This window comes from Pangasianodon hypophthalmus, chromosome 20 (assembly GCF_027358585.1).
Source record: "Pangasianodon hypophthalmus isolate fPanHyp1 chromosome 20, fPanHyp1.pri, whole genome shotgun sequence".
NCBI lineage: Eukaryota > Metazoa > Chordata > Actinopteri > Siluriformes > Pangasiidae > Pangasianodon > Pangasianodon hypophthalmus.
This window is the reverse complement of record NC_069729.1, coordinates 17,129,782-17,153,600: the sequence shown is the minus strand read 5'-3', so window position 1 is coordinate 17,153,600 and position 23,819 is coordinate 17,129,782. Positions and strand designations below refer to the sequence as shown.

At 36.2% G+C, this 23,819-nt stretch overlaps 6 protein-coding genes across 6 annotated transcripts; 4 read left to right on the top strand and 2 right to left on the bottom strand.

Moving 5' to 3' along the window:
* Positions 1-935: 935 nt before the first annotated feature.
* her15.2 (hairy and enhancer of split-related 15, tandem duplicate 2) lies at positions 936-1,925 on the bottom strand. The gene is made up of 2 exons (XM_026932887.3): positions 1,822-1,925; positions 936-1,709 (listed from the first exon to the last, which is right to left on the bottom strand). Exons 1-2 carry the CDS (start codon positions 1,882-1,884, stop codon positions 1,302-1,304), a joined length of 471 nt encoding a protein of 156 aa, XP_026788688.2. The 5' UTR covers positions 1,885-1,925; the 3' UTR covers positions 936-1,301.
* Positions 1,926-3,242: 1,317 nt separating this feature from the next.
* Positions 3,243-5,805, top strand: LOC113538081 (transcription factor HES-5). The gene is made up of 2 exons (XM_026932907.3): positions 3,243-3,812; positions 4,526-5,805. Exons 1-2 carry the CDS (start codon positions 3,708-3,710, stop codon positions 4,943-4,945), a joined length of 525 nt encoding a protein of 174 aa, XP_026788708.1. The 5' UTR covers positions 3,243-3,707; the 3' UTR covers positions 4,946-5,805.
* Positions 5,806-6,296: 491 nt separating this feature from the next.
* Positions 6,297-7,290, bottom strand: LOC113537832 (transcription factor HES-5). The gene is made up of 2 exons (XM_034314375.2): positions 7,042-7,290; positions 6,297-6,935 (listed from the first exon to the last, which is right to left on the bottom strand). The coding sequence occupies exons 1-2, from the start codon at positions 7,288-7,290 to the stop codon at positions 6,507-6,509; spliced, it is 678 nt and encodes a 225-aa protein (XP_034170266.2). The 3' UTR covers positions 6,297-6,506.
* Positions 7,291-13,050: 5,760 nt separating this feature from the next.
* On the top strand, positions 13,051-14,110 carry LOC113538045 (transcription factor HES-5). The gene is made up of 2 exons (XM_026932862.3): positions 13,051-13,314; positions 13,421-14,110. The coding sequence occupies exons 1-2, from the start codon at positions 13,066-13,068 to the stop codon at positions 13,847-13,849; spliced, it is 678 nt and encodes a 225-aa protein (XP_026788663.3). The 5' UTR covers positions 13,051-13,065; the 3' UTR covers positions 13,850-14,110.
* A 3,731-nt stretch (positions 14,111-17,841) lies between these two features.
* Positions 17,842-19,697, top strand: LOC128317081 (transcription factor HES-5-like). The gene is made up of 2 exons (XM_053226911.1): positions 17,842-18,111; positions 18,218-19,697. The coding sequence occupies exons 1-2, from the start codon at positions 17,869-17,871 to the stop codon at positions 18,647-18,649; spliced, it is 675 nt and encodes a 224-aa protein (XP_053082886.1). The 5' UTR covers positions 17,842-17,868; the 3' UTR covers positions 18,650-19,697.
* Positions 19,698-21,825: 2,128 nt separating this feature from the next.
* LOC117599880 (transcription factor HES-5) lies at positions 21,826-23,582 on the top strand. The gene is given in 2 exon segments (XM_034314039.2): positions 21,826-22,074; positions 22,199-23,582. Coding segments are annotated over 2 exon segments (681 nt in total). The 3' UTR covers positions 22,631-23,582.
* Positions 23,583-23,819: the final 237 nt, after the last annotated feature.

Here is a 23,819-nt window from a genome sequence, read left to right as displayed (position 1 = left end):
AGGCAAGACTGTCTCAGGAGTGTGGGAAATCCTGTGAGAAGCCGGCCCCACACATGTGCCGAGAAACACGGCCCGTATCCATCGAGCTCACCAGCTGTCTGATGAAACCAGAGCTGACGGCATACACTGACTATCAGGGCTCTAGTGTATAGACAGGGCCATTAAGGCTGTCTTTCTCACAGTCCTGTGAGCTCATGCTTTCTTCACGTGTCTATACACGCGTGCACATGCCCTAATCCTATGTAACAACAGATGGGAAAATATTTGTGAACTAACTGGAATAGGAGACATTTTCAACATTTTCAGTCTTATATACTGTAAATGTAAATCTTAAAAGAAATGGCCAAACAGCAGCTTTCTTGCTGAGTTTTTGGCTACTAGTCTTTATCACAGCCAGCTGCTAGCTTTTCATAAGTAGGCCTGTAATTGATACTCCAGTTTCTAAGGTTAATTGAATAGGATTTGAATAAATGTTCTTTAAAAACGATTAATATTGTTAAGTGATGATGCAGAGTATCTTCTCTACAGGAGGCATCAAAAACAATTTAATACTGTGCATAGGACTGTTGTAAGAATAATATACTATAGAATATATCTGTGACTTAGATGTCAACTGCCATACTGAAATCTTACCAAAGAAAATCCTAATCCATTAATTTCCATTTCAGTTGTAATTCTTCACAATGTGGCCTTCATATGCAGCCCAAGATTTACTGCTTGCTGTGTGACAGAAATGTAAATGATCGTGGCCATTGAAGTAAAACCAAGTGTAAATGGCTTTGCATTAATTACAATAAATTACAAATTGACCAGTTTAACTGCTTCTAATGTAACCACATGGGTTTTGTTTGACCATGGAGGAGCAACAGCTGAAGTGTTGTTTATCTAATGATATGTAAAGCCTAATAAATGCATGAACAAACCAAGGCAAGGAATATATTTAGTGAATTTATTCATAGTCACATTTAAGGCAACATTAAGTAAAAAAGAAATACATACTCAAAACTTTTATATATATAAAAAAGTAACAAATACAGTTAATTAGAATAATTTAATAAATAACTGGAGTTAAGACAAATCAGAAGATGTGTAACTCTTCAATATGAAGATAAATAACAGAGGTTAATTGATAACCTTGCCCCACCCATAGGGAGGACATATAATAAACATACATTTAGAATTCTGATCAAAACCCAACATGAGAAAATGATCTGAATCACTGGAATGGAAAATACACTCCTACTTATTGATGGTGAAACTACCATCTGGTTAACATGAGAGAGTCAAAGTGCTCAGTGTCTCTACCAAGGCCTCCACACAGCTCTGTTTACGCTGATCTCCTGCTTGACTGGAGCCTGGTGGATCTGGGAGGAACGTGGAGACACTGGGAAATCTTTCTGTGCTCTCTGGTCTTCTTGACAGCGGTTGAGATGCTGAAGTGTCACGTCCAGTTTGGATTTGGCAGACAGGAAGTTGACGGTCTCCCTCCAGCACTGAGAGTAACCGTCACAGTGAGCTTTCTGAGGAGCTGAGATCTGGCTTTGCAGCTGCTGCTTCAGGAAGACGACAGTCATCTCCAGAATGTCAGCTTTCTCCAGCTTTGTGTTGGGGTCTTGCTGGTGGAATTCTTTCTCCAGCATCACCTTAAGCTGCTCGATGCAGTTGTTGATGCGATCACGGCGCATTTTTTCCACCACTGGTTTTCTTAGCTAAAAAAAGGAAAGAGAAATTCTGTTAGCAACTTGTTCACTTCGTGAAAATAGAACAAATTTCAAAGCAATAAGTTTACGTAGTTGAATATACAGTAGTAGAGATACTTACTTTATGTTTTTCCTTGTTGGAAAGCTTTGAGTAGTCAGCGGAAGGCATGTAGGTAGGAGCCATCGTTTCAGAAGGAGAGTTGTGTTGCTCTGAGGAGAGCGAGTCAGATGTGGTCTGGAGTGAGGATCCCTCTCTGCCCTATTTATAGGAGCGCATTAGCATTACAAAGGCATGAGTCCCAGGCAGGATTAGGTTTCCCACACTCAGAGGCCAATGAGTGAAGCGTCCTCGACAAATCAAATCAAGCCATTCAGGCTTCCATTAGTCAATCAATATTTAGTCAATACATATTATGCTACATCAGCTTCTATCAGTTTAATATGTTTAATATATTTAACATTGAAATATTTAAAATAACATTTTAATATATTACATTAGAAATTAATGTTATAGTGTTGCCACATAACAGAAACCAACCTTCTGATTTTCACAATGATTGAAAAATATTTTGAAAGTAGCTATTTATTGACCCATAAAATGATAATCTCATTCTTGAAGCAATTTAAACGAATGTTTTAACAGACATCTTAATAGATTTAATCAATTTTTTTGGACAGTGATATGTGTTATGTTCATGAAAATGTGTTATGTTTATGAAATGAAATATTTTATGTTCAATATGAAATTAAATAATACCATATGCATATTTGATTATTTAGAATACACAAAGCTCTAAATGTGTAAATGTGTGTATTATGCTTAACCTATAGAGAGAGGAAATAGTCATGAAAGTCCTTTAAACACTAAATAATTCGGTAACACTTTCTATGAAGCCCATGCTCATAATGAATTATAGACCCATTTATAATTATTTATAAGTAAGTATTACTCTTCTATAAATACATTTATAAAGACACATCAGGAGCTATACTTTATTATAAGAACAGTTATACTTACATTTAAATTATTGTTATAATTACTTATGTGATGCACTTGCTTTTTCAATGCCCATGCTCATAATGCATTATACACCGATTTATAATTATTATTATTATTAGTCAGTCCTATGGTTCCATGAATGTATTTATAAAGATTCAGCATCATAAATACATTCATGGAACCACAAGACTAATCTTTAATGATTAATTAATTAAGACTAATGATTAATTAATACTTATAACTCAGTGTATTATGCATTATGAGCATGGGCAATGAAAAAGCAAGTGCATCACTTATAAGTAATTATAACAATAATATAAATGTAAGTATAACTGTATTATAATGATGTATAGATCCTGATGTGTCTTTATAAATGTATTTAGAGAAGAGTAATACTTGCTTATAAATGATTATAAATAGGAATATAATTCATTATGAGCATGAGCTTCATAGAAAGTGTTACCAATAGTTCCTTTTCCAAAGCAGAATTTAGGTGTCTGGTTAATGTTCAGGTGTGTAAGGTGTGATGTTAGCCATGCCTGATGAAGCTGCTGATTAAGTATGGCGCGTGCATTAAATCCATGTGATTAACTTCGTTTAAAAGTTGATTCAAGGTTGCACAAAAACATTTTGATAACTGATGCAGGAAGGAATGAGAATGAGAAGCACGGGTCGGGTTTCAAAGCAAAGACAAGGCCATTACAAGTTGCAGGATCAAAGACGGCGTGAAGTGAAGCGTGGCTTGGAGACTTTACTGCCTCGCGCCTACATGGCGAACTTGTGAGCGCAACATGCATGGCGTCTAAGCAGGTGTTCAGGCACACTTTTAACACTTTATAGACCCGTGTCGGTTCCCATCGTGGGAGAGGAAGTAGCTAGAACACAAGACAAACCGGGGGCATCACTGCTGTGTTTTTGTTCTCCTTTAATTATCCGTCGGCGTGGGAAGAAGCCAAGTCTCGTGTTTCTGGGGTCGTTATTTTGGGTATAAATACAGACTCACGTGCATGCATGCTCGTTTTTTTAGTCTGGGGTTTGTTTTGTTGGTTAGGAAAGAAATGCAACCCATTTGTACAAACGTGGATCTTGCACGCGCGAGGACAGAAAATAGAGTAAGTAGAGAAGACTGAAAAAGCTGCAAGGATTTTTTTTTTTTTTTAATAGATAGATATCTGTTTTTCTCAAAATCAGGGGCAGGAACATGTGCACGCAGTTCATTTTTTTTACGCAATAAATCTGCAAAAGTCTAATAACATGGTCTCAGTTTTCCTCGTGCAACATTTTTAATTGATATGCTGTAAACAAAACTTTAATTTATAATATCTAAAGTGACATTCTTCCTATATTCTGCTGATTTCTTTATGGGTCTGGTTTTGAAATTGACCATAAGTGTAAGATTGCCTACATTTTAAAAGAAATATAGCTAATGCACCATGTTTTTTTGTGTAACACAATTTGTGTATGAATTTCTATGTGAATAACCACAGATATGGTATGTTTCGTACATTTTTCATGTGTATTGCACGTGTTTTTATTGTGACATGCAATTCATTTTTTCACATAAAATTTTTCACATGTAGGGCACGTGGTTTCTTTATTTAAATGTGATTTTCTTGTAGGAATAATTCTTTTTCTCATGTGAGCACACATTCTTCACATGACTTGAGTTCAATTTTAGAATGCAGTATCAGTGAAATGCAGCTTAGGAACTCATATTACTCACATAATGACAAAATGAAAAACTTATAACTGCATGTGATTTTTCTGTGAATTTCCATTCCAAGTCAAAAGTATCCTAAAGTTTTTCCCCATTTCTCCTTCTTAGCATCGTAAAGTCCTGGCAGAGAAGATGCGCCGAGACCGAATCAACAGCAGCATTGAGCAGCTAAGGATGATTTTCTGTCCCATCATGCAGATACCTGAAGAGCAGGCTGTCACCCTGGAGAAAGCCGACGTTTTAGAGTTGGCCATGACGTTGCTCAGGCAGAAGGTGTTTTCACGCGCAAATTCGAGTTTTGCACGTGGGTTCTCTCAGTGTTTGCACGAGATGCTGCGGCATGTGTCTCTGCATGCTCACCTGCCACCCAAAGACCGAGAAGAAATCAAACGTTTCTATGTGCTGCAGAGGATGAGCCTGAGGCTGGGCTCGATGTTACCAAATCACAGCCATCTTGCTTACAGATCACTGAAACGAACAGCATCCAGGAACCGAGTGGCACTATGGAGACCGTGGAAGAAAAACTAACGGCATGTGCAGTCCAGCTTCCTATTTATCACTTCACATCTTTTAACATCTTATAGCAATTTAGTGTTGTTGTTGTTGTTGTTGTTGCTTTGTAATTTTGTGCAACATTTGCATGTACTAGAACTGATCTAGTTTTATTTGTTACTTAATTTGTCTACAGTGTATGCAACAGGTTCTCAACCCTGGCCCTGGAGTACCCCTTGCACATTTTAATGTTCACTCCACTTCAACCTCATCAGCCAATTACCAGCCCTTCCTGAGTTGAATCTGGTGTGTTAGAGCACTAAAATATTCAGGACAGGGGGTACTCCAAGACCAGCCCTGGGAAGCTGTGTTGTACGGCAAAAAAGTGTCCGTTTTTTATTTCTCGGATGTTATTGTTGTCTTTTGTGAAGGCGTGTGCTATGATTCAAACCCCAACTCTCGAATTCAGCATGGATCTTTTTTGGTGTCATGTTGTAATTGAAATCACTTAATAAACATTCCCTGTATTTAAATTTAACCCTTGGCTTGAAGCATTTATTTACATAACAGAAAATTGCTGTGTAATGTTAAGCTATAATTTTAAGCTTCACTAAATTAAATGTTAAATGGTCGTTCTTCAGACTATTTTATCCACATACATATGAAGAATAGAATATAAGATGAGCAGTTGAAAGTTAATGGCTCTACACTTGCAAACAAAGGATACTAAACTATTTCCTTATAGGTTATCGTTAGTGTTATTTATACCAAAGCATGTTATTTAGTAATTACTGAATTATTAATAGGAGAGATACATAATTAGGAGAATAATATATGTGAGTCTGAACCCATCGACAGTTAAATTATTTATTCTCTTTCCCCAAATAACCATCAGTACAAACAATGCTGTACACACAAATTCATTGATGCAATGTCATCTACTTCAAATATTGAGTTAAGTTATACAATTACAAAGAACAAAACCTATATAAAAGGTTTACATACATTTGCAGTGGTCAAAACAAGAACCACACTGTGGTTAGATATTACAAAAATGAAAGTAAAAAAAAAAACACTTTAAAAAAGTACTCATAGAGTATATAATTCAGCATAAAGCAGAATTTTTGTACTAAGTAGATTCCCAGATGGGGAGAAAGATGCCATCATTTCTTCAGACAAATGCATATTGAGATAAAGCAAATAATCTTGCAATTAGCAGATTAACATATTTTACTGACAAAGTAGTTTTCAATGGTCATTCAAAACAAGAACCACTTATATTGTGGTTAGATATAAAAAAGAACATATATAGTATCTCTATAAATAATTGAATAAGGCACTCATAGAGTATATTATATGAAAGTAGATTTCCAGATGGATGCCATCATTTCTTAAAACAGAAATGTATATTATACACAGCAAACAATCTGCGCCTTCAAAAAGCATATTAAGAATTAATGTATGAAGGATTTTTTGGAGAAAAACAGTTCTTCAAATACTGTTAAGTTTTAACTACTCAGTTATACTCTTGCTCACACAAAAGTAAAAAACAGTCCACATAGACTTGTGTTTTCTGCTTCGAGTCTTGATCTTCTCTTTACCAGGGCCTCCAGAGGGCGCTCTTAACTGAACTCTTCTCTTTGCTGATGATCTGCTGCTCTGTAGAGCTCAGCTGAGGCAGAACACTTTCCCTCCTGTTCTCATCTGAAGAGGGCTGCAGGTTCTGGAAGTGGTTCAGCAGTTTTCTCTGGCTCTGTGTCTTCACCTCTTCTTTGGACAGGAAGTGGACAACCTCATGGACACATCTGGAGAAGCCTTGATTGACAGCTGCTGAGCTGGAGGAGAATGCAGACTGCTGCTGCTGCTGTCGTCTCAGGAAGCTGACTGTCATCTCCAGGATATCTGCTTTCTCCAGCTTGGAGTCAGGTTCCTGGTGGAGGAACTCTGGAGCCAGGAGAGACTTCAGCTGCTCAATGCTGCTGTTGATACGATCTCTGCGCATCTTCTCCACCATCAGCTTCCTCAGCTGCAAATAACAAAGAGAGAACATTTAGTCTTCTTGAACTATAAAGAGCTACTGAGTAGAAAGCAGGTAATTATAAGCATTGAAAGGAAGCAGGTTGTTAATTTACCTTGTTGTTCAGAGGCAGGTGCTCGTTTGAGATGGTCATTGCTGAAGTGATGGTTGGTGCCATGGCTGTGTGTCTGTGCTGTAGATCTCTCTGTGTAGAGTGAGTGTGATTTGTACTGGCTGCATCTCCTCTATTTATACTCCCAAATCTCCATATGAATGTGTGGGTCTTGGGCTTGTTGGAGTTTCTCACAGTTTGGAGCCAATGGGAGAGCTTGGACACACAATGAGGAATGTAGGGCTGCCACATGCTCTGTGGTTTTCTAGCAGAGGACAATGTCCATGTCTCAGGAGAGCAGGTGAAGGGGTGGGGTGATGGAGGTGGACTCACAGAACACTGTGTGAATCTGGGAAAGTGGTGACAGATCTGCTGCCTGATTTTGGGATCAATGTCACTGACAGAGCACACGCTCATCATCACTGCACACACGTGCCACCTTGTATGTTCCAAAGTTTATCTATCTAAAGTGATATGTATCACTTTATTTTCTATGACACTGAATGTAAATATTAAGACATTTAGATATTAAGACAGCTTGTATGGTGGACATTCTACATAATCTAAACCTAATACTAAATGAAATAAAGAGGTGTTTTTATTTTATAAACAAACATAATTGTTGATAAGGTGAAGTTTATCTTTATGGCTTATCTATGGAAGGAGTCTTCAGTGTCAGCACTTTGTAACAGTTAGACGTAAAACTGGAACATTACGTTTTCTAACATAGGAAAGTCTTCAGGACAGACGGCTTTGCACTTTCTCAGTAAGATGGCTTAGTCTTATTAACTTCAAGAGTGAGGGAAAGAAGAGAGGCTGATGAGAGAACGACTGTGTATAGCTGCTACAACGTAAGTGATAACAGGAACTCACTTGTTGCACAGATGTTCCACAATATTAAATGTACCTCTTCACTGATTAAAAAGTATGATGTGACATTCTTATGAATGACTTACTGAATAAAAATTGTGTAACTGTTGACAAAATGCTGCAGTATAAGAGGAATAAACACTTCAGGACATGCTGTTATAGGGAAATAATCACCACTCCATACCAGCCCATCATTAATTATGCTCCTATTACACCAAGCTCTGTCATGTTTTATTCCTTACTTAGTGTCTAATTATGCTGTATATCTGAAATCAGTTTTAAATGTGCATTACATTCTCTAGGCCGTCTAAAGATACAACTGTGATCTTTGAGGTCCAGTTATGCACCTGAAATGATTTTGAAAGCTTCACTACATTCACTTTCTCAGGTAAAAGACACAACATAAATGTAGAAAAGATGCAATTTGTAGCAAGAGTGCAGTTTTTCATCAAAAATATGGTAAATAATATCTAGTTGAGAGATCTCCGTATGTTACATGTTCCCAGGCTTATATTTCACACAGTCTGGTACACACACACACACACACACACACACACACACACACACTCACAGCTGTCCATCAGTAGTAAGCTGAGAACGCCCCAGTTACACACCCCTCGTCTGCTCCAAGCTGGTGGGAGTCGCAGAGGCACACGGCTTCCCACACTTCAGCATTCATCACATTAAATCCCTCACACAATAGAAGTGTGTCCGCTCTCACAGGAATGATCAGCTACCAGAGTGAGGGATTGGAACCAAATGGACTGTATCTAAACTCTGAAATCCTTGAGTATTCCTTTAAATACCAATGTAGAGTAAAAATCTGTTTTTTTTAGTATACACACTTATAGAGCATGTGGGTCATAAGAAAAACCGTATCCACTGAATAGCAAATGGATGGTAACACTAACTAATTATTTGATGTAATTTTGCAAATATTGGTGCTTTTGAACTCACTGCTTACAGAAGATATGCACATCTACCCTCAATCCTTATCACTAATCACAGTGTGGGAACTTGGGAAAATCTGGATGCTCATGCCCCTAGTCATTTTCCCACAGTGAAGTAAGTGTGACCCCGATGCCAGATGGCAGAGAAGAGAACGTCCCACCTGTCCACTGAAGTGTCCCATCAGAGTACCACGGACCAAAGACCTATGAGCAGACTATTGTTTATTTTCTGATGCTCTCATTGGCTGGACCCAGACAAACTTCGGTATAAATACAAGCATGATCGGGAGATAGAAGCCAGATTTGAACTGAACCCTACAGGGCCTGTGCTCTAAGAAGAACCGGACTTGACTCTCAAGCACCGAAGCTAGCATCAAACATGCCTGCCTACATGGACATCACGCCTCAGGACAACATTCATCATGCCAGGTACTTTCAAATAGATTCTCTTTCTTCACACTTTTTTTGGGGATTTTTGGGATACAGCATTAGGATGACATTTTTCAGAAAATCATCATCTGCTTGCAATTAACGGTAAACAACAACAACAAAAATATCTATTAAATTATTTTGGGAAATTTATAGAAACTACCGTATACATACATGTATACAGTTTTCTAAAAATTTCATCTGTTATATTTGTTCCATAAGACATAACTGTACTGTTTTTAAAAATGTGAATATAGCGTATGTCATACCTTATGTAGGAAATAAAGTATTTGGGGACGTGCTGTTAAAGGAAAATACTTAACAATATGGTGGCGTTGTGAGGCTTGACCCAAAGCAGCAAAGTTAATTATTTTCCTATAACAGCATGCCATGTTTTATTCCTCTTATATCATATGGCAATGATTACATTTTTTTTATTAAATAAAGAAGAATCAATCATACTTTTTATCCATTTATAGTTACAATTAATGTAGTTACATTTAATGTAGAACATTCATGAAATAAGTTCCTGTGAATTAATTAAAGTAATATTAAACTTTGCAGCTGTAAATACTGTACAAGCCCTGCTGTTATAGAAACGCATCAACACTGTCTAACCCATTAGAATTGAACATTCACCAGAGCTATTATATAAAATGAAATGATTATTTTTTGTGATATCATCTGTACCGGTATGCCTCAACTGAACAGTATAACTATTTCATGCATTATTATTTCAGTACACAGTCATACCAGTATGTCAGCACACCATATTTTGCAGATTCAAGGCAATATTGTGATGTGTGCTCTATTTTTTGCAGGTGTAAACTCCACAGCTTGGAAAGAAAGTGTTTCAGCAAGGTGGAGAAACTGAAGTCATCACTCGAAGAACACCTCCATAATGGAATCCCCACCTCTGATCTTCTGGAAAAGACGGTTTCGTTCTTCACCATGAAGAAGGCCTTGGTTTTCCACAGCGGCTACTCCAGGTGTACTCGGGACATTCTCCGACTTTGCCCATCCCCAACAGAAGATGTAACACCACTGTTTTTTGAACAGTAGAGCAATGAGGAGGTCAGCACTTAAAAAGACACTCTGAACTACCTCAACTCCGGATGAAAAAAATGGCACTTTCACTCTGGATGACCCTGAGCCTATAAGTTTTAAGATTTTTGATTTTTGAAAGATAAGATCTTGCCTGTGGAGATTATAAGCAAAAATATTCCATAAATATATGCAAAATTGTGGAATAAGTACAGGATGCAGTTTATGCATTCGTCTACATTTTAAAACTATATTCTTTTGCTCTCATTGAGAGATGTTAATCGGTTATATTTAGAATGAAATAATGAGCGTGCTGTCTGCTGGAGGACACAGTTCACTCTAAAAAATGTATAATTAACTTCTAAAGATACAATGTATCATTTTAATGACAAAATTTTGTTAATTTTTTTTATTTTGAATCAGTTGATTGTTATGTCTGCATCTTTGTTCTTATGAAATAAATATTATTTCACCCTTATTCATATTCATTGTGTGTCCGTGAATGTAATGGAGAAAATGTTAACATAATAAGCTATTTTACTGTGTGATATTGTGTGTGAGTGGAGGCAATGTTCTCACATATGCTATATATCTTATATATTTTATACCTCATGATAATAATTTGGGAGAAACAATTGACAACAATTCGAAATGGGACAAAACAGGTCAACAGCTATGCTCAAATTAATTGCCAGCTTCATTTATCCATGCTCACTGTTTTCTCTCTTAATTTATCGCATACAACTTTTCAAACTGCATTGATTTTGAAACATCTTCTTCTATATCTTTATTTATAGAATATTGAACAGTTCTAATGCTAAATCTGGTCCTAAATCTTCTAGTAGTGTTTTAAAATACATCAGTTCAATGGACAGGTGTATACAAAAAATTATAATTAGACCATACTGAATTTTAAAGGATAATTCAAGTGCAGTAGAATAGCAATACAATTATGTTACAGAATAAAAAAAAAATAAAAAATTTGCAGTCTAGTCTAGTCTAAAGGCTCCCATATTTACTCTTTACTCAGTGTAATGTATGTGTATGTTGCATTGTTATATAATGATATACTGTATAGGTTGATAATAATAATAATAATAATAATAATAATAATAATAATAATAATAATAATAATAATAATAATAATAATAATAATATATATGCTTAAACAAATAATGTTAATTCAAAGTACATATGAAATATGAAACAATCTCCCAACCAGATTCTCATATTAGTAATTTATCAAAATGTATCTTAATAATGCAATTATAATTTGTGTAATCAGTAGCCTTTGCTTGGCTAAGCTGAAGTGTATGTTTAATTAGTATTGTGTAAAGCATTGTCTCTATGTAAGCATGCTTTTTTTTTTATATATATATTGAGCTATGAACTGTATGAACTGTATGTATGAAAGTAATATACTGTATACAACACAGCAAAACTAACTCTAACAGTATTTTGATTGAGTTTGTTGTTTCTGCAAACGCATGTCAGATGGGAATTTTCTGTGCTTACAGTGCAGTTAAGGAAGGTCAAGATGGTTATCTAAAAAGCTTCAGCCCTGGGGGTGTGGGGACCAGCTGTGTGTAGGGCTGATTAGCATTTAAGTAGGCACACGTCTATTGTTCGTTGGAGCCTTTTCACTGAAGAGAGTGTGGGAAAGCTCAGGAAAGCAGAGTCCCAGTTTTACTAGTCATTAACATTAATTCCATGGGCCACCAGCATGCTGCTGTATCAATGTAAACAGTTTGTGATATTTGTCCAAAAGTTGGTCTTTTTTTAAAATCATTTTTAAATACCTATTTCACTTGTCTGTTATATAACTGTATAATCTATAATTGCAAGACATTTTAACTATCAAATTTATTTATTCTTAATGATTCAAATGCTACATTTGAGTCATGGAGTACTAACCAATAGGAAACTTTCCCTCCAGATGGTGAGTGATGTTAGGCTTCAGCTACAATACAACACAGTGTTTAGTCATCAGTACTGATCCTTTCAGGTCTTTAAAGCTTTTGTACTCCATTGATTTCAGCACAGAAGACTCAGTGTGGGAAAGTCAGACGAGCTCTAAACTCACACAAACTGACAAAGACATGACATGAGACACATCTGTTACACCTGGACAGGTGTTTTGTGTAAACATTTTGAGTGTAACTTAAAACTAATGAGACATACTGAATAGTACAGTATGGACATAAACAATTATGAAATAATTATGAAATACATAGATAATAATAATTAGTAAGTAGTGAGTATCATAAAAGTACCAAAATATTAAATAGTATGTGTTACTATTATTACATTACACCATTTTAACCTTCTGCATTTGTCTTTTAGCATATACAATTAGGCCAAGTGTTGAAACAAACTTTATAAAACTGTCAATATTTTCAAATAAATGGCATTGATTGTGGAATGTGATTCAATAGCAGCTCAACACATGTGAGCAGTGATGATGAGCGTGTGCTAAAATTATAGAAACCGATCTCTGATGAAAGCTGATGAGATCATTAGAGCTTGATGTGTTTCCACACGTGTGAGCAGTGATGATGAGCGTGTGCTCTGTCAGTGACATTGATCCCAACATCAGGGAGCAGATCTGCTCTCTTTACAGGGTCACCACTTTCCCAGATTCTCACAGTGTTCTGTGAGTCCATCTCCATCACCCCACCCCTCCACCTGCTCCCCTGAGACATGGTCATTGTCCTCTGCTAGAAGACCACAGAGCATGTGGCAGCCCTACATTCCTCATTGTGTGTCCAAGCTCTCCCATTGGCTCCAAACTGTGAGAAACTCCAACAAGCCCAAGACCCACACATTCATATGGAGATTTGGGAGTATAAATAGAGGAGATGCAGCCAGTACAAATCACACTCACTCTACACAGAGAGATCTGAAGCACAGAGACACAGCCATGACACCAACCATCACTTCAGCAATGACCATCTCAAACGAGCACCTGCCTCTGAACAACAAGGTAAATTAACAACCTGCTTCCTTTCAATGCTTATAATTACCTGCTTTCTACTCAGTAGCTCTTTATAGTTCAAGACGACTAAATATTCTCTCTTTGGTATTTGCAGCTGAGGAAGCTGATGGTGGAGAAGATGCGCAGAGATCGTATCAACAGCAGCATTGAGCAGCTGAAGTCTCTCCTGGCTCCAGAGTTCCTCCACCAGGAACCTGACTCCAAGCTGGAGAAAGCAGATATCCTGGAGATGACAGTCAGCTTCCTGAGACAACAGCAGCAGCAGCAGTCTGCATTCTCCTCCAGCTCAGCAGCTGTCAATCAAGGCTTCTCCAGATGTGTCCATGAGGTTGTCCACTTTCTGTCCAAAGGAGAGGTGAAGACACAGAGCCAGAGAAAACTGCTGAACCACTTCCAGAACCTGCTGCCATCTTCAGATGAGAACAGGAGGGAAAGTGTTCTGCCTCAGCTGATCTCTACAGAGCAGCAGATCATCAGCAAAGAGAAGAGTTCAGTTAAGAGCGCCCTCTGGAGGCCCTGGTAAAGAGAAGATCAAGACTCAAAGCAGAAAACACAAGATTTTGTGTTAAAATGGACCTTATTTCTTTAAGTTTTACCTTTTGTGTGAAGCAGATTATAACTGAGCTGTTAAGCGTAACATCTTATTATTGTCTAATGGCAATAGACTTATACCTTTCTACTATGAGAAAGATTCTTGATGAAGATGCTGGTAGAATCCAGTTAGGAGCAATGTCAAGATCTGCAGTCTTGGCAATGCATGTTTATGTTAAACATAAATAATACTGATGAATTGTTTTCAGTTCATGAAGCGTCTGTTTGCTGTTTCCATTTTAGAAAAAACACAGTATTTATTGTTCTCTATTAGAACTATCATTCGTATTCTCTTTTTAATTTTTATTATATATGATTATGTATTTTGATTATATTTTGAATATATTTGATCAGATTTGATCACATTTTTGGGAATTGGTTGCCAATTCTAGTGTGAAATACACATACTATGCACATTCTAGTTAATACACTATATTTATATAGTAAACTAGAAGCATTTAATGCCTTCTATGAAGGTGATCACATTCTGATTAACACAGAATTATTAAGCTTTATATTTAATTTCTTTGAAATGAGATTTTATTGTCAGTTTATCATGTTACATGTTGATTATCCATTGCTATTTTTTGTTTCATTTGAGAAGCTTTACTTGTTTTTACCTTAGCCAAGGTTTATTGTGTACCTATTGTACAGTACTGCTAATTATGAAACATACATTTTTGCCCTTGACAGTATCTGTTGAGACAGTTTATGTTTAATTCGCGTTTATTTCTTTTGAGAAATATTATCTTTATTTTTAACAGATTTTAGCTGTTGGAAATGTTTCGTGTGTCTTTTGTAAAGACAAGCTCTTTAAACTCTGCTCTATTATGAGCACCATGTGTGTTGAAGAATTCTTCAAGTGACTGTTGTGATATATTATCACATATTCTCTTGCCTTAACTCTAACACAAAAGTGCACCAGAAAGAAAAAATAAAAATATGTCTAAAGTACTTCCTTATGTGTGATGAATTTTGTCATGACATGTATAGTACCTAACCTTGAATGTTTTGATGTCTTTCAAGGGTCAGAGTGTAAAACAGCTCAGGAGATAAGAATCACAGTCTATGGTCATTAATGTCCTAAACTCCACCAGCCACTGAGTGTTTTGATGCACACAGGGAAAGTAGAGATGCTTATGGATGTGAGGGTGAACTTTACCACACAATTTTAATGATACAGTATAATTAGCATAATCATCGACCTGTAACCTCAAACCATGTTTCTTATAGACTCTCACAAAGAGAATAGGCATTGTAGATAATGATACAGCAGAGGACAAGCAGTTATAAGAATGTTATTGATGATTATGATAAGAATAATGATGGCCAACACAAAGCTATGTCAGAGATGATATCTATAGTTGTTGGATATATTGACCTCATATATGAACATAGATGATATTAGTCCATTTTAGACATTTGAAATGAAAAAGTAAACTAAATTAAAAGACAATTCAGGATCAGTCCTTAAAGGTTCTAAGTAGAACCCTACATGGGAGTGTTTCTCTATTAGAAAAGTTCCAGCTAGAAGTTTTTAGGAAGTTTTCTACCCTTAACTTACTGAAGAACCCTTGAGGGTTTTTTTTTTTTTTCTTATGAGTGTGCTATTACTGTCATTGAATTAAAAATGCCTTTTCTTTAATCAATTCCATTTACTTTTTTTATTCTGATTTTCTTGTGTTCCCATTTAAAATGAGTTTCACTTAAACAATTATTTTTAACAATCTTTTCTTGTGATTATGGTAGCAGAGGTTTAATGTAAGATTATTAGAAGTAGCATCAATTTTGTCAAATTACAGTCTAATTAAAATTGTGAGTGCAATCATAACAGAGCTGCTAATTTGCTGACTGTGCTCAATTTTCAAAAAAGATTTTTTTAATTAAAAATATTATTTGATCATCTGTTGCTCATTTTGCTCGGTTTTCAACATAAACCTATTTCACTGATATTTTTAATCTATTAATCTTCTGGATGCTGGTTTTCCATTAAAATAAGCACTTCTACTGTTCATCTGTCATTAAGTGTTACATGTAGGAACGTTTTTCTCATAAATTATTTTGTATACAATCTCGCAAAATCTCACCTACTTGGTATAATACGTATAAATAAATTGCGTGACACTAGGTTAATTTGGCACAAGGGACATGTTTCGAAAATAATAAGAAGGTTTCACTTCAAAATGTGGAAATTAAAGTAAGCTAAAGAAAAAATGTACAAAGAAGGAAATATAAAATAAGCAAAAAGTAGCTTTTAAAAAATAATAATAAAATGTGACTGTTAACAGGACATCTCAGCCAATAAGGATATTTCCCTCCAGATGGTGAGTGACGTCAGACTCAGAGTGTTTAGTCATCAGTAATGGTTCATTCAGGACTCTGAAGCTTTTGTACTCTATTGATCTCAGCACAGAGGACTCAGTGTGGGAAACTCAGACGAGCTCTAAACTCACACTGACTTACAAAGACACGACATGAGACACATCTGTTACATCTGGAGTCCTGCTAGTGATAAAAGAAAAGACACAGCATGCAAGTTTATGGATAAAATTTCAGTTTAAATTTCTTTAAAATAAATTCCATCCAATCAAATAATCTTCACTGTACAAATTGAATAATAAAAAAAATTAAGTACCACACTAGTGAAATAATTAATTTTAACCCTCAGTAATGGATAAAAAGTATAGTCGTTGTTCTATTATAAGTGGTTTCCTTACATGATATATTCAACAACAATGTAGATTATCAAAACACTTTTCAATTTTCAGTATTTTCAAGATATATAATCACAAATTTCTAATTATTATTGGAGGAAGATTCATCTTCCAAAAAAATGAAAAAAAAAAGAATGATTGGTCCATAAATGTGAAGATGATAACACTGAAATTCTGTGTCCAGATGATTTTTATGATATAATTAAAAGAAGACATTCAGGTTTAGAAGCTTCCTCGTGCTACATTCATCCAGGAGATCATTTTTATAATTAGGTGATAATACATCTTAGGTTCTCTGTCTAAGTTATTTTATTAGGATAGTGCTGAAATATGAGGTCTGAGATGAGATCTACAAAAAGATCATAGAATTACAAATGAAGATTTTTAAAGTGTCATGTTATTAAGACCTGTTGATAAGGAATGACAACAAAAATGTAAAACCTTGTTTTGAAAGTAATATATTAAGTGTGTGCAGGAACAAGGGTAGAGCCCTCAGGGACAACAGAGGAGACACTGTACTGTCTTTTCTAAAGATTAGCCTGAAAGATAAATTTGCATGTGAATAGGCACACTTCCATTGTTTCTGACTCTTTCTTTCAATAGTCAGAGTGTGGGAAAGCTCAGGAGGGAAGAATCACACTCTATTGTCATTAACATCCTAAACTCCACCACCCACTGGATATTTGGGTACACTCAAGGGAGTAGACACACTTATTCACTTATGAGGGTGTACTTTACCACACAGTTTTCCTGGTCACATTAGCATAAACGCGGTACTAGCATATTGAAAAGTGCATTAGAAAACAATAAGAACAGCTAAACATAATACAGACAGTGATGCAGCCAAAATTAGAGATAATATTACTGTAAAGCTTGGCTCATTATTGTTAAGTGTCATCAAGGTTTAACAGGAATCTTGTGGTAACTATCAACAACCAGTGATTATCTTTATATATATGTTATGGTGGTTTTTCTTTTAGAAATTGAACATCAGAATTAATCTAAATTGTTATATCCCATTACAATAAGTGTCGTCTCTACACACGTGAGCAGTGATGATGAGCGTGTGCTCTGTCAGTGATATTGATCCCAACATCAGGTAGCAGATCTGCTCTCTTTACAGGGTCACCACTTTCCCAGATTCACGCAGTGTTCTGTGAGTCCATCTCCATCACCCCACCCCTCCACCTGCTCCCCTGAGACATGGACATTGTCCTCTGCTAGAAGACCACAGAGCATGTGGCAGCCCTACATTCCTCATTGTGTGTCCAAGCTCTCCCATTGGCTCCAAACTGTGAGAAACTCCAACAAGCCCAAGACCCACACATTCATATGGAGATTTGGGAGTATAAATAGAGGAGATGCAGCCAGTCACACTCACTCTACACAGAGAGATCTACAGCACAGAGACACAGCCATGGCACCAACCATCACTTCAGCAATGATCACCTCAAACAAGCACCTGCCTCTGAACAACAAGGTAAATTAACAACCTGCTTCCTTTCAATGCTTATAATTACCTGCTTTCTACTCAGTAGTTCTTTATAGTTCAAGACGACTAAATGTTCTCTCTTTGTTATTTGCAGCTGAGGAAGCCGATGGTGGAAAAGATGCGCAGAGATCGTATCAACAGCAGCATTGAGCAGCTGAAGTCTCTCCTGGCTCCAGAGTTCCTCAACCAGGAACCTGACTCCAAGCTGGAGAAAGCAGATATCCTGGAGATGACAGTCAGCTTCCTGAGACGACAGCAGCAGCAGCAGCAGTCTGCATTCTCCTCCAGCTCAGCAGCTGTCAATCAAGGCTTCTCCAGATGTGTCCATGAGGTTATCCACTTTCTGTCCAAAGAAGAGGTGAAGACACAGAGCCAGAGAAAACTGCTGAACCACTTCCAGAACCTGCAGCCATCTTCAGATGAGAACAGGAGGGAAAGTGTTCTGCCTCAGCTGAGCTCTACAGAGCAGCAGATCATCAGCAAAGACAAGAGTTCAGTTAAGAGCGCCCTCTGGAGGCCCTGGTAAAGAGAAGATCAAAACTGAAGATGAAAAGCTGGAACCACAAGTCCATGTGGACTGTTTTTTTCTAGACTCAAAGCAGAAAACACAAGTCTATGTGGACTTTATTCATTTTTTTCAACCTTTCCTTGTGCAGGAGAATAATGAATTGTTAACAATTAACACTTCTTTGTTGCCTTATGGTAATATTCTTATAACTTTCATTTTTGAGAAAGAATCAGTATGTTTCATGATGTTTTCTCTATGGAGATCCTGGAAACAACAAATGCCAGCAATCTTGACATTTTGTGTCTCTTTTAGACATGAACAGATTTAATGAATTTGTTTTAAATTTAAGTATTTTTATACTATTTCCATTTTAGGAAAGCTTTAAGTTTTGCATTGTCATGTCTTCATAGCAGTTCTATATTAGACATGAATTTTGTATCATTTTTTGATTTTACAAAATTCTGAGCATATTCTGATCTAATATGATCACATCTTTGAGAATATGTCCAATAATCTAATGGACAACACATTTTCTGTGTACATTCTGACTGTACACAGTGTACTTTATGATTTAAACAGAAGGTCTATGTACCTTATATGCTTTCAGAGAAAGTAATACCATTTTGATCAATCATTTTGATTCTTGTTTTTTTTAAACATCATATTAACCTTTCAGTGTTTCAATATGTTAATATGGTGTGGTAAATGTACCTATTGTATGGTAATTGATGATATAAATGATATTTATGAAACATAGATTTTGTCATTGACAGTATCTGTTGACACAATTTTGTTTGATTCCCATTTCTTTCTAATTTCATTTGAGAAATAGTGTGTTCATATTTAGCATATTTCACCTGTTGGAAATTTCTCCATTGTCTTTTGTAAAGACTGATAACTTGTTTAAACTCTACTCTATCATGAGTGCCATGTGTCTTGAAGATTTCTTCAAGTAAGTGTTGCGATATATTATCACAAATGTTCTTGTCTGTGAGAAAATTATTCAGATATTATATAAACAAGTGCAAAGTTGCAACAATAAGAAAAAATAAAAATGTGAAAATTACTCTTACCTGTTTTGTGCAGATTATTAAGCCATGAAACCATGATAAAGAAAGAAAAAAGAATGCAATATGCTTCCAGATAACATATTCAGACTATTTTAATTAATCAAACAGAAATTTTGAATAAAAAACTGCAAAGAATTTAGGATATTCAAGGTTCAGAGTACAGTATAGAATAAATTCACCTGTGAGGATGGAACATATAGATGTTTAAATATATTTTTCTTTTATCTTTGAGTATCCTGTAAAAGTTGCTCATATAGGCAATGCATAAATTGTGAAATTATTTGATCATCATTCACACTGAGCATATAACTTAACTCTTTGGTGCATGAGAAATGTGGAATTAAGACCCATGATGTGGTACAGCAGGCTATCAGAAAAATTGATTATTGCCTAATTGAACACACTGTTTGAAAAGTGTGTGTGGGAAAAACAGGGGAGAAACACACACACACACACACACACACACACACACACACACATGGCGCAATAGAGCTCAGTTAACAGTGAAGGAAATTCTGGCTCAGTTCATTAATTAGAGTCTACTCTTTTCGCTCTGAGCTGGCTCATTGCCATTTTTTTTATTACACAGGATAAACTTTGTGAAATTGTGACCAATATTTATTCCTTTTTTTGCCTAACTAGGGATGAACATTTTAATAAAATCTTACTCCACTCTCCTCTACTAATGAACGTTATTTTATAGCATCAACTTAATTAATTGATAAAACACCAAGACACTACAAATATGTATTTATTAATGATTTAGTAGCATTGTTCATTAATAAACAAACCATTGTAAGTGTTGGTAAATTACTGTGATATAAGATGAGTAAAACTCTTTGGGATGTGCTGCTATTAGATGATAATCAACTCTGAGGTTCTAAAAATACCTCCACTCTGTGCAACACAACACCGCCTTTGATTATTTTCATATAACATCACACCACAAAGTGTTTTACTAAGTCATACTAAGTCTTCCTTGCCTAGGCAATGTGACTTTACCACACTTGTGAAGAAGAATGTCAGGATCTGGTCACCCACTGAATCATTAGCATCTGAATGGACACACTTCTATTGTCCAGGGCTTCATCTCAATGGGAAAAGTGTGGGAAAGCGAGGGAGAGCAGAATCACACTTCTTAATGGTGTCAGCATGCTAAATAGAACTTGCCCTTACATTTTTGAGTGAGACAAGGAAACTGAAAGTAGAATGCACTATTGGTAAATATGTCATTTCATAACATTACCTCACTCATGAATAAGATATAGACAAGACAGCACTACTGATTATTTAAACGTGTTTTTATATTCTGATTTTTAAACTCAGCATATAAAAGAACTAAAAAGATTAAAGCTGGTACAACTCTAGCAACATGTTCAGACTTTTCCCTCCAGATGGTTAGTGACATCACTTTACAATCCACCACACAGTGTTCAGTCATTGGTAATGGTCCATTCAGGTCTCTAAAGCTTTTGTACTCCATTGATTTCAGAACAGAGGACTCAGTGTGGGAAACTCAGACAAGCTCTACACTCATACTGACTGACAAAGACATGACACCTGACACATCTGCTACATCTGGACTGCTAGGTTATGAACAGTTCATTTTAAGGTAATTCATATATCTCAAATATCTACTTAGCTGTGGTATATATTTTACCCATTGGATCTTAGAGATAACATTGGGAAAAAGTCCTAAAACTCTGGATGAAAGTGTCCATATGATCCAAATATCCTAATATAATTAATTTAATTTCTAATAAAGACATTAAATATACTTGCCTTTAACAGTGTACTGTCTATGTCTATTAATTCTTAGTCTCATATTTCAGATTTATCAAACAATTTCTATAATTCCAGGCTAAAATTATAGAAACCGATCTCTGATGAAAGCTGATGAGATCATTAGAGCTGTGGTGTGGCTCCACACGTGTGAGCAGTGATGATGAGCGTGTGCTCTGTCAGTGACATTGATCCCATCATCAGGTAGCAGATCTGCTCTCTTTACAGGGTCACCACTTTCCCAGATTCTCACAGTGTTCTGTGAGTCCATCTCCATCACCCCACTCCTCCTCCTGCTCCCCTGAGACATGGACATTGTCCTCTGCTAGAAGACCACAGAGCATGTGGCAGCCCTACATTCCTCATTGAGTGTCCAAGCTCTCCCATTGGCTCCAAACTGTGAGAAACTCCAACAAGCCCAAGACCCACACATTCATATGGAGATTTGGGAGTATAAATAGAGGAGATGCAGCCAGTACTAATCACACTCACTCTACACAGAGAGATCTACAGCACAGAGACACAGCCATGGCACCAACCATCACTTCAGCAATGACCATCTCAAACGAGCATCTACCTCTGAACAACAAGGTAAATTAAGTACCTGCTTCCTTTCAATTATAATTACCTTATAATTACTTATAATTACCTGCAATCTACTCAATAACTCTTCATATTTCATGAAGCCTAAACATTTTCTCTGTGTTATTTGCAGCTGAGGAAGCCGATGGTGGAAAAGATGCGCAGAGATCGTATCAACAGCAGCATTGTGCAGCTGAAGTCTCTCCTGGCTCCACAGTTCCTCCACCAGGAACCTGACTCCAAGCTGGAGAAAGCAGATATCCTGGAGATGACAGTCAGCTTCCTGAGACGACAGCAGCAGCAGCAGCAGTCTGCATTCTCCTCCAGCTCAGCAGCTGTCAATCAAGGCTTCTCCAGATGTGTCCATGAGGTTGTCCACTTCCTATCCAAAGAAGAGGTGAAGACACAGAGCCAGAGAAAACTGCTGAACCACTTCCAGAACCTGCTGCCATCTTCAGATGAGAACAGGAGGGAAAGTGTTCTGCCTCAGCTGAGCTCTACAGAGCAGCAGATCAGCAGCAAAGACAAGAGTTCAGTTAAGAGCGCCCTCTGGAGGCCCTGGTAAAGAGAAGATCAAGACTGAAGACGAAAAGCTGGAACCACAAGTCCATGTGGACTGTTTAGTTTTTTTTTCAACTTCTGCATGAGCAAGATTATACCTGAGTCATAAAAACCTGGTAGAATCCTGTTAGGAGCAGTGTCAGCCTCTGCAGTTTTTACAATGCATGTCTATGTTAGACATAAATATAATAGATAAATTGTTTTCAATTCATGAAGAGTTATATTACGTGCTATTCCTATTTTAGGAAAAACATTGTAATAATATTGTGCATCCTTGTCCTTATTTGGACACATATCATTTTTATATTATTTATAATATTTGTGTAATCTTTTTTACTTTTACAAAATTTTGATTATTTTTGATCATGTTTGATCATGTTTAGGGCATTCGTCCCCATTTACACCTGATAATGCACTTACTATATACATTCTGATTAAACACACTATATTTATATAGTCAATCAGAATGTATATAAGCATTTAATTGCCTAAGAAGGAAATCACGTTGTGATTTAAAAAAAATTATTAAGCTTACAAATTTCATTTCTATGAGATGTAATTTTAGTGTCAATTTATCATGATAATATCTTCATTTAAATTAATTAATTCTTTTTACCTTAATTAAGGTTTATTTTGTACCTATTGTATGGTACTCTTATGAATGAAACCTAAACTTTGTTATTGACAGTATCTGTTGAGACAGTTTATGTTTTATTGCTATTTCTTGCTAATTAATGTTGAGAAATATTATCTTTATAATTAACAGCTTTTAGCTGTTGGAAATGGTTCCTGTGTCTTTTGTAAAGACAGGTTGTTTAAACTCTGCTCTATTATGAGTGCCATGTGTCTTGAAGAACTCTTCAAGCGAAAGTTGTGATATGTTATCACATGTTTTCTTAACTATGAGAAAATCATTCATATATACTGAAATAATAAAAAAAAAATCAAATCACTTTGTCATTAACCCTAACCCTAACCCTAACCCTAACCCTAACCCTAACCCTAACCCTAACCCAATTTGTCATGCTTGGAACCAAGGTACTGAATGATTTTGGACAGGACATATTTCTCTAGTACACATAATAAGGCTTTAGAAATTTTTATAATATTAGAAATCTAATAATATTAAAATATGAATGACTTGTTACTCCTTTACTTTTCCAAACAGCATATTCAGGAAGCATTTCATTAAT